The 11,246-nt window shown below is 36.8% G+C and overlaps 2 protein-coding genes across 3 annotated transcripts in view; both read right to left on the bottom strand.

Moving 5' to 3' along the window:
* LOC21397223 (vacuolar protein sorting-associated protein 41 homolog) overlaps window positions 1-3,185 on the bottom strand; it is an 8,744-nt gene extending 5,559 nt beyond the window's left edge. The window contains exons 1-4 of the mRNA XM_024168015.1: window positions 2,701-3,185; window positions 829-1,098; window positions 563-742; window positions 165-425 (exon numbers count right to left, since the gene is read on the bottom strand). Coding sequence (XP_024023783.1) covers window positions 165-425; window positions 563-742; window positions 829-1,098; window positions 2,701-2,970 — 981 coding nt within the window. The 5' untranslated portion in view covers window positions 2,971-3,185. The remainder of the gene's footprint in view (window positions 1-164; window positions 426-562; window positions 743-828; window positions 1,099-2,700) is intronic.
* Window positions 3,186-5,887: 2,702 nt separating this feature from the next.
* Window positions 5,888-11,218, bottom strand: LOC112092275. Of its 2 annotated transcripts, XM_024168022.1 has the most exons (4): window positions 10,978-11,218; window positions 6,832-7,362; window positions 6,519-6,750; window positions 5,888-6,416 (listed from the first exon to the last, which is right to left on the bottom strand). In XM_024168022.1, the coding sequence occupies exons 1-4, from the start codon at window positions 11,197-11,199 to the stop codon at window positions 5,908-5,910; spliced, it is 1,494 nt and encodes a 497-aa protein (XP_024023790.1). In that variant the 5' UTR covers window positions 11,200-11,218; the 3' UTR covers window positions 5,888-5,907. The 2 variants fall into 2 exon arrangements, with proteins under 2 accessions (XP_024023790.1, XP_024023791.1); XM_024168023.1 differs by lacking the exons at window positions 5,888-6,416; window positions 6,519-6,750; window positions 6,832-7,362 and adding exons at window positions 7,418-8,545; window positions 8,636-8,956.
* Between the last annotated feature and the right edge of the window lie 28 nt (window positions 11,219-11,246).

The following is an 11,246-nucleotide window of genomic DNA, read 5'->3' as shown; positions in this document are numbered from 1 at the left end:
AAAAGAAAAAAAAAAAAAAAAAAAAAAAAAAAATTATACGCGTGCATATCTGACCTCAACCCAGTTCTTTATCGACAGTGTTAGTTGCTTCCATAAATGTTACAGTTACTTCAGCAGCACTTAAGAAAACTCATGTGTCTCTTGAAAAATGAGGGAGTAAGTACCTGCCGTGATGTGATGGAGCTACTGAAATCCTTTTCCCGATCTTCTTCACCAGGAATATAGGCCAGAACAACCAAAGAATCACCAAAGGGTGCAATTCCAGAGATGTGATAGCTGGTCTGGAAAGATGCCACAATATCAACTTGATTCATACTAGACAGCGGAACAAGCTTATACGTCCCATTGGTTGCTCTCTGCTGATTTGTCCTTATTGCTGCAATTTTCACGGATGTTCCCCAGCCAATGACTAATAATGTATCATCCTAAATCAAATAGATGGATAGTATAAAAATTAATAAAAAAGAAAAGAAAAGAAAAGAAAAGGACATGTTACAGCAATCAGTAGGTTTAAAATATTGCATGAACGATGAATGCAAATACTTCTCTCATTTTGACTCACCTGCCAAACCAAGTGGGGGAGCAAAATCTCAGGTCGTGGGCTTCCTCGCGGTCTTTCAATAAATGTAATACGTTGATCATTAGCAGCATCGTAAACTTTCACACCAGCATCATTTGCCCATGCAATAAGATTTCCTCTCCACTTAACTGCATGTATTGGACCTTCACCCGAGTGCAAGACCTAATAAACAAAACTCTTAAGTCTTTAGAGAGCTAAAATACATCTTAAGCAATGCTTGAACTCAAGACAATAAGTCCAGTGCAAACCTGGTCTCGGAAGCCCAGCCATTTCTTAGAATTAAAATATAAATGACCAGCTAAACCACCAGCTACAAATCTTCTAGACGTTTTCTTGGAATAATCCGGGTCTAATGCAATAGCCTTCATAGGACGATGGTACTCAAACTTCATATTTTCATCAGTGAAAAGGCTGTTTATTACAACAGATCCATCATCTGAACAACTTCCTATGTATTCACCTTCCATGTCAAAGCCAAGGTCGTTTACTGCAGCAGTATGAACATTAAATTCCTTGACCTGTAAAACAACCAATCAAGATCATCATATTTCTTCCCTTGGAAGGCCACAGCTAAATGGAGGAAAGAAAGTAGAGTTCACCATTCCTAGGATAAAGTAAATAAATAAATAAACGTAGAGTCTAGATACTGTAACAAAAATTAAAGTTTATCTTTTTATTATGCTTGTAAACGTATTTTCAATTAAGACCTAGATTAATGATATTAAAAAGTTCAGATTTCCTCTCTATTGCTCTTCTTTTCTCTCAGAATTTCTCTCCACCTTCTCTCTATTTTTCTTTTTCTCTTCTACCTGCATCCGGCATCAAGAAACCTTTCAAGCAACATGGCTAAACGAGATAATTTCTCAAAGTACTCCAGTAGGATATTTGTACAATAAAAAATGCTTTTAGTTTTGAAAGATTTCTGGATAAGTAGATTTCCCACATAACCAGTTAAATCTAAAATTGAGGCTTCAATTGGCACCGCGAACTGGAATTACATGTCTTTCCGATTCTCATGTCGACAGGGTTCTATTCTGAAAACTTGGGTGTCGAAAAAAAAATCATCAACGGAAATGAAGATGCAGATGCTAAAGCCACTAAAGGTACTAGAGGCACTTCATTCACCGCCATTACTTGAACACCAAAACTATACCAATCTTTCCTTCTTTTTCCTTCTTACCCAAACATCACCCCCATATCTATTTCCTTCCTTTTCTTTCATTCTTCATGAAAACCAAAAATCCCAATCCAGGATGCTAGAATTTTCACCAAAACCAGACCAAATCGACAATTCATACTTCATATAGACTCCAACATACACGTTTCTTAATGCTTAACCTAACCAATCAAAATTCAAGCAGGAAACCAAATATGGCAAACCAATCCAGGTAACTCGAACTTTCACCAAAACCAAGCCAAAACCACAATTAAAACTCCAAATTAACCTCCAATTCAACAAGTCAAAAAATGTGCATTTCCTAACACATAAACTATTCGATCATCAAACAAAATAAAAAATTCCAATCCAATAAGCTTGAATTTCCTCCAAAGCTAGGTGAAAACCGCAATCCATACTTCAAACTACCTGCGATGCAACAAAAAATTTAAATCAAATGCGCATTTCTTAGCACTCAACCTAATCAACCAAAAATCAAAGGAAAACCGAAAACTCCAATCCAAGAAGCTCGATTTAAAAAAAAAAAGGGGCCAAATCAACTATTCATACCTCAAATTGAACAAAACGTAGAAAAACTAAGCATTTCTAAACTGATGGGAAATCAAACAGGAAACTGAAAATTCCAAACTAATCCACGAAGCTCAAACTTTCACCGAAACAAGGCCAAAACCACAATTGATACTTCAAATTAATCTTCAATTCGATAAAAATTCAAGCAAAAAATGCGCATTTCTTAACACTTCACCTAATCGATCAAAAATCAAAAGAAAACCGAAAATTCCAATTCGAAAAAGCTCGAATTTTCAGCAAAACGAGGCCGAATCGACAATCCATACCTCAATTAACCTCAAAAGTAGAAACAGCTACGCATTTCCTAACGATCGTGAAATCAAACATAAAAGCGAAAATTCCAATCCACTCAAAGCAGGTAAACAAAACTCACCTGATTCCCGAGAAAATCGAGTATATGAACGGTCCCGCCCTGAGTTCCGAGCGCGATCATCCGCTCGGCAACGGCCACGCAGGAGGCGGCATCGGTGGCGAGCAGCAAAGAAATACTCCCTCCCAATCTCTGGTACTTAAGCCTCGGCTCTTCCTCTTCTTCCTCTTCATCTTCTTCCTCTTCCTCTTCCTCTTCCTCTTCGTCCTCTTCTTCCTCCCTCTCGTCGTCTCCTTCGACGCCATTCTCCGAAGGAATCGGAGCCATTTGCATCACTCTCTTCGTCTTCTTCTTCTCCTTCTTCGTCGGAGAGAGAATGATTGATTGATTGATCAAAAGAAGAAGAAGAAGAAGAACAATTATTGATCTGAATGAATTTCTGGGTTCGTGAAGATGGTGAATTTTAGTATTATAGTTATTAATATTAATTTGCAAAACAACAAAAGAGGGAGGTGATGAATTATGCGGGAACAAATAAAAAGGGTCCTGGCAGGTTACACGGGCAATTATGCTTTTTGTGTTTTTGGGTTTGTTGTTAAACCAAATGGTGGTTTAAACCTAAAATTCATTAATAATACTACGTGGTTTAAATTCGGACGCTTATAAAACATAAATTCAAACCGTTCGTTAGTTCAAATTTTATTGGTTTGAACTTTTTTATTTAAACAGTGATATTTAAATTATATAATATAAATTGATGTTTAAATGTGTAGTTTAAATTGATGTTTAAATGTGTAGTTAAAATTTTAATTTGAATAGAAAATAAAATTTAAATTTGTGTTTGGTATATGTGAAGAGCTGAGAGTGTGCACATTTTTCCTATTCAAAAATGGTTGGAACGCTGAACTTTAAATGAGAGTTAAACTCTAAGTTGAACAATTTAACCTTAAACTGAGAGAATATAATTTAGACTACGTACTTATAAAACATGAATTCAAACTATACTCATTGTTCAAATTGAGTTAAATTAAACTAAACTAGTAAAATAAACGGGAGCTAGTGTCCTGTCCTATGAGAAAATTAGACACCAGATCCTGTGATGAAATTGTTGATGATTTATACCCCTTGTTAGTTGCATTCTTTCTGCCTCTTTAACTAATCTTTAATATACATAAAAGAGCCAAAAAGCCTTTTTGTGCGCATCAACACTTAGCGCGCATTTTTAAAGAGATTAGATTAATTTTAATTTTAACCATTGAGAAAACTAATTATCTTACTTTACCTTTTAAATTTTTAAAGCTCACATCGTTAATATTTGAGCTTTACAAACGGTGCACTAACGGTCCTACTATTGACAAAATTGTAAAATATATAGACAGAAGTAGCACAAAAGGGACCACCAATAACGTGATATTTCAAAACTTAAGTATAAAGTAAGACAAGAGTATTTTTAAAAGTTAAAATTGAAATTAAAGCTTTTATTAAATGACAATTTTATTTGTATGTTTCATATCAATTTTTATTAAATAGATAGATATGTAGAAGTCAGATTTCCCATTTTTCCTCTTCCATACCCTCTCGTCTCTCTCTCTCTCTCCTTCTTTCCACTGCTCATGCCTCATTACATCCGCTAGCCACTGCTCCTTCTTTTTCGAATCAGCTTGAGCTTGAGTGAGAGTGTTGATTTAGGGCATGTTTAATTCGCTGATTCAAATTTTTAATTTAAGTTGATGTGTGATTTTATGTTAGAGTTTTTTATTGTAATAAAAAAGTTAAATGTGACTGTTTTTGGAAACTTTTTACTGTAACAAAACTCAAATTCTAAACTCGAATCGATGAAATTATTTTCTAATGAGTCTAATTGATTTTTCTAGATCTTTTATATCGTACAGCCTTTTCTTTGTTGTAGTTTCCCTTTCATCTTCGATTATTATCTAATTTCTTCCTTTGGTGTAATTTAGCCTAGTGTTCTGCTGCTATTCTCTATAAATTGCTCTATACTTCATAATTTTATATTGAGAAATATAATAATTTTCATACAATTTTCCAAACAGAGCGACTCTTTCTACTTTTCCTTATTTCCTTTCCCTTTTTTATTTTTATTTTAAGCTTGTTTAATTCGTTGATTCGAGTTTTTAATTCGAGTTGAGATATGACTTTTTATGAGAGCTTTTTATTATAGTAAAAAAAATTAAATGTGACTATTTCTGAAAACTTTTTATTGTAGCAAAACTCGAATTAGTAAAATAAACGGGTTTATAATTTATGGAAGTAATTTGTATTGAGAGGTTGGAGTCTCTAATAATGGTTGCAAATTACCCTCCTAGTTAAATGAACAAAAACTCTTGGCTGCGATTGGATTGATGTAAGTGGAACAAGTTTGTCCGTTTTATTCTACTGATACATCTCATCCTAAAACGAAAGTTTGGAAAGTCTTGGTAGATTTTGTCACTGTCAAGACAACTTAAACGTGGATAATATATTACACTGATTCGCAGACTCCATTATCAATATCTTCATACATAAAAGCCATTTGTCTATTTTAGTTTTGTTTGTCAGTATAACACATATTTGCTTGTTACCATAAAAATGTAACCAGATCAGTAATTTATTATTAGTTATTCACCCAAATTCTCTTTTTCATGTCATTAATTTTGCTCTAGTAACAGACTGCAGAATTCAGCATATCACATGTAATACAGATCTAAAGTCTAAATAATACTAGAAAGTTTAATTTCCTTCCCTGGAGAGGGAAAAAAATTTAATTCTTACACGTTTTTCATCTAAAAGAGTAGGATAAAATGTCATACAATCAAAGAGAGAGAGACGGAGAACTAGAAATCTGTAGCTCAATCGTTTAAGCTCATCATTTCTTTTGTGCATCCTTTACAGAAAAAGAAACCGTCCCAAGTAATTATTGCTACAATTCAGCAAGAAATCAAGGTCCTCAGAATAATTCTACAGCTATGACCCAAGAAGTTGTGGAAAATCAAAGACTTAAGAGGCGTTCACTTTACTAACTCTAATTTTATGATTTGAATTGAAAAAGTAAACTTGAGTTATTTTTAATTAGAGTTGTAATATGAAATTTAAGTTAAGTGTTTAGTAGGAAATTAATATGACATTTAAAACTTGAATTTTGTGTTCACTTGCACAAATCCAAACTCACAACTTACACACTATATTGCATTGGAAAAAAAATGAAGCACATTTGTAATAATCACCACTTACATAAGATATTGCATTGGAAAATAAAACATAAGTAATAATTTATCGACGGTAATTATTTTCGAATGCATTCCACATTGTACTGGCTATTTCGTCCCTCAATATATGCATTTGTCGTCGTTGCGGAAGGTTATGAGGCAATCGGGTTTCCCAATCCGGATTATAATATTGATTTACATCTTGATCCGTGTTGAGTGGATCAATTTCTACAACCGGAATGGCATCCCTCATGTACTGCGTGAGTAGATCATCATTGTGGTTGTACATATGTATGAAGTTGTGTAGAATAACACAAACAAGTGGAATGATTATTTGTGTCTCTATTGGGTAGTTATTAATACACTTAAGAATACGGAACATGGCTTTCCACACGCCGAATGTGCGCTCGATACAGTTTCTCAAGGAAGAATGAGTGTAATTGAACAACTCACGCTCAGTTTGGGGCCGACCACGCCTTGCCCGAAACTCTTGAAGGTGGTAAGTACTCCCCCGGTACGGCGCCAAGAAACAATGATTGTTTGCATACCCAGAGTCGACGAGGTAAAATTTACCTGTGGTGTGCGTTAGAAGACATTACGTGAATATATTAGTTCCACATGTAAGCACAAACGTGTAGTAATTAAAAATTATGTAAAGACCAAGCGTACACATACCTTGTGGTGGATTTGGAAAAAAAATTTCCGCCGTCTCTGTTGCGGATGCGAGTACACGTGCATCATAGGCAGAGCCCTCCCATCTAGCTAACATGTAGGTGAACCTCATGTCAAACGAACAGACCCCTAACACATTTTGAGAGTAGAACCCTTTCCTATTTCTCCATGCTTCAGCACTTGCAGGTGGTGGAACACATGGTACGTGAGTACCATCAAGAGCGCCAACACAATTCTACATAGTAACTAACTAACATAAGCAACAATACAATTCTACATAGTTTATCAAATAGAGTAGTCAATTTAGGCAATATACCTGAAACCATGGCAAGTACTTGTTTCCATGCGCAGCTATAACGGGATCGCTAATGTTGAAGTTTGGTGGTATAAGGAAGTCAAAACGGAGCTCATACAACGTCGTCAAAACATCGTGAAAATACTTTGAAATAGTAGCACCGGAATGCTGCCATTGATCTTGTGATTCCCTGTTGTTTGAACTTTGACAAACAATGTAGAGGAAAATAAAAAGTTGCTCGTCCACATTCATATTCCTCGTCGGTCTTAAAAGCCCTATAAGCTCAAGCAACGTACTAAGACGCTTAAAACAATCACTTCCCATTCTAATTTTTGACCTAATAACGTCATCATGTCCATCAAGTAGGTATTGGACACGCATTATACCTGTGAGTACGGAAGTATGCTTTGGTTGAGGCAGTGGTCTTTCCATATATGTGTAGTAATACCACAAAACAACTGCTACTGCCGCAATCTCATATTCGTCGTCCGAATCATCACTATCATCGTTTTGGGTAACGTGATTTGAAGGTCCTGCATTCCACATTGCTACCTGGGAGACATGCATAATAAAAGAATATATATGAAATGGTCATCGCATCTGCAAGTAAAGGTCTATACACATAATCCATGAATAAATATTGTTGTCCGCAATACAACTCAATAGCCATGATCAATACAACACCACTCAATAGCCATGATCAATACAACACCAGCATGGCCGTAGTAGAACAAATTAAACAACATCTACTCTATTACTAAGTTCAAATCTAAAAGTGGCAATTGTTCAATTGTATGAATACATGACTGATGGAAACAATATTCGTGGAAACTCAAAGCTGGTCCGAACTTCCATCGCCACCAAAGTGTCCCAGTGGTGGTGGAAAGTGAGGCATGTAGTACGGTGTTTGGGGACTGTACGCGGCCGGTTGTTGGGGATTGTAGTTTTGGGAAATATTAGGAAATGGTGGGACAAGTTGTTGTCCCCCAAAATTTGGAGACCGTGGAATATTGTTGGAGGGTTGTTGGCCAAAGAAGGGCGTCGGTTGCATATAGTTAGTGGGTTGTGACATGAAGTTGGGAAATGGTGGCGGCATAAACTGCGTCCCCATAGGGTTGTGGGGATTTGAGAAAAGTCCATGTGTTTGAGTCCGCGACGTATTGATTGTTCTTGTCACGAATAAGGTACGCTGACTCTCACTCATCTTCACGAAAAGCTGCTGCATATTTGGGTACCAAACAATAGCCTCCAAAAATGTGATTGCAGTTTCGTCATCAAGCGCCATTTCCTTTACTATTTCCTGGCAGCGGTCCTGGAGATCATTATTAGCCCCAGTCTGATTCGCACTAGAGCTTTTGGTATGACTACTATGCTTGCTTTCTATAGAAGGGACAAGCCGCCCAATTAATTCCCTCGCTTCAGGATCACCTGTTAACCTTCGTGAGGACTTGGTTGGTTTCTTGCCGATGGCTTTGGAGGACGCGGCAATGTTGAGACCTCTAGCTGCATTGTCCAAACCAGCCCGCATGGTGCTAACGAAGCCATCATCGCTACCACCTTCATCAGATGTCGCCCCTTCTTGGTCGGAGACGGGGATTGTACCCTCCTCTATGTTTGTTGGCTTATCCAATCCCTTCTCCAACGCCCCACTTGCCCTCCTACCACCGAAGGCCTCATAGTACAAGTCAAAGTTTTTAAGAGGCTGATTCTTGGCCGATTTTGCCCATTTCTTGTTCTGCATGTGAATGAGCAAACAAAATTACTCAAGTGTATGCGAATGTTGCAAGAACTAACTACCCTTAGAAGAGGGAGTTTAGACATTTACCTTGGCAAAATCTTCCCAATATTCATCCGTGCACGTCACAGAACCTGTTACGGGGTCCCAGCCAAGTCTTGTGTTATTGCGTAACATTAGCTCATGATCAAACTTGGCTTTCAGACGGACTTTCATCTGCTGCACTTTGGCAGGAGTCACTTGATCCTTGAAAAACTCTTGAAGTTCTTTCGCCCAATCCTCCCATGCTTTAGAATCGGGCTTTCGTCCGTTCGCACTACGATTGTAAGCAGCGAGTCGCATAAGCAACTCCTCTTTTTGCCTTTCTATCCAGTGAAGAGTGGACTCATCTTCAGGTCTCCCTCTTGGCATCTAATATAACACGACACACTACAATGAGTAATGTTTCCATACTTCCAAAAAATGCCACCAAAGGGTGGAGACACCTTTAGATACATATGGTTTCCCTTTAGATTTGACTCAGGTACGTGGAGTTCATCATTTTGTTGTGGTACACCGTACATATTTTTTAAATGTGCATTACGCCTAATGATTTTTCCTGCAGTTAATGGCAAAGGAAAGGGGCTTACTAGTGGATGTTGAGGGTTTCAATAATGGGCTGGACGAGATTTTTATTTATTGAGAAAAAAAAAAAGGTGGATTATGCCCTGTGGCACTTCTCTGATCCTTAATATCTAATTCCCTCAACTTTTTTATATAATTGATGATCTCATCGCAACAGTTGGCGGATTTTAATTTCAAGTCCATCAAATCTTTATCTTGTTTCTATCAACGTAACTATAGTGATTTAATTTTTTTTTTTAAATATTTAATGCACTAATTAGACTCCTTAATTTTCCTAGACTAGCTAGTTAATTATGGTTTTGTTAAACAACTAACGCGCGGTATGCCCAGAATGCTAGTAAAATTTCCACCTCTTCACTTTCACACTTGCCACACGAGTGATCAGATTCTTTTACTAGTCTAGTAGTAGTCTTAATATAGTATGTAGAGGCATAATATACATGTGTATTCGCCATATAAATATAAACATATAGCATATATGTATATGTGTGTGTGTGTGTGTGCAATATCTATATATATCGCGTATACTAGCAAATTTATCACTTGGATGTTTTCCCCAACAAGCACAATCTATGACCATAAACAACTAAACAAACATGTAGGTATACATATATCCTCTACTCATCACATGTATGCTTTGCTGCTTGACTGTGTCTGGCACAGAATCTAAACCAAGATCTCTCTCTCTCTCTCTATAACTTAGGGCAAGGGCAAGCAACTATAATCTATACGAATGATTGATCAGCTGACAGGTGTTACGTTATTATTACTTGCCTTCTACACTTCGAATAATAATGAATTGCATTTGCGCGTTTGCCTCTCTTTCCAGTAAAGCATTCATCCTAATTTGTGGTCCCATGCCTATATAACTCGACAGAAATAAACTTTCTAGGATATATAAACCCTGCGCATGTAATTGCATCCTATATGCAATGAAACTGACTTGATTATCTCTCTGTGTTTAGGGTATTGAGAAATTTAAGAAAGCTGCTCAGGACATTGAGGGGAAGGTATTGAGTGGGCAGGTGAGTATTATCCTGAAGTTATCTTATTTTCTTAAAAATGAGTTGTTATCATTTTTTTTTTAATTTTTAATCTTTCCCACTAATAAGAGGGAGAAAGAAATAACATCATGCTTGAGCCGTAGTTCAATTAATGGAGAAAGGTTTGTTTTCTTTACATTGCACTAAATTTGCTCCATTTTTGTTTCTCTTTAAAGTGTAAGTTGCTCTAAGTGGGCCACTAAGTTATTCAAATTTTGATTGAAGTCGATTTTCCAAGAAAGTCTTCACTTCTGATTTGCGATACGAGGATATCTATCATTCTAGCTTTCATGCATCAGGAGTAAACACATTTCTTAATGAATGTATCACAAAATAACACATTACCGGGCCTTTAATAACACATTTCATTCTAGTTTTCATACATCAAAGTTCTGTTTCTGAGTAAGTTGTTAGTAAACATATGTCTTATAGCAAGTAACTACTGTATGTCGGGAAGGAAATTTGCATCTCAAGATTTGCCTAAGTATTCAAACAACAAAACATGCTTCATACCATTGTATTAATTTCGATTTTTGAATTCGTATGAAGAGCTTCTAATAACTCAAACAACTACACAAAAGTGTGCAACAGCAATCATACAACTTCATGTCAAGAATTTAAAATGAACATGCTGTACTTCAGTGTAAACGACATCCAAATAACAAAAACCCAATAAAAACGACGATGAGAAGATTTAGCAGTGTAATCATCCACCGGCATATGCAGAGACAATGGAAGTGTATATCAGTATAAAAAAGGTCTTACCGTGTTTGATCCGAAAGAGGACAATGGTTGATCTACTTTGACAACCCCCAAACGCGACTGTGATGGACGTCGTTGAAGATATGAATACTGGCACCGACAACAGAAAGCTCTATTCCTAGGAGCACGCTTCGGAGGTCGGAGACGGCGTTTGGCGCTACATCGACGCAGGAGCACGGCCAACGGAGGAAGTCGGTTCACTCGCATGGGATCAATTTCTCCCATGTTTAATCACTGAAGGAGAAAGCAACAACGGAATCTAGGGATCGGGA

This window comes from Morus notabilis, unplaced genomic scaffold, assembly GCF_000414095.1.
Source record: "Morus notabilis unplaced genomic scaffold, ASM41409v2 Scaffold1460, whole genome shotgun sequence".
NCBI lineage: Eukaryota > Viridiplantae > Streptophyta > Magnoliopsida > Rosales > Moraceae > Morus > Morus notabilis.
Note: the sequence above shows the minus strand (reverse complement) of the source record. Positions and strands in the feature narration are given on the sequence as shown.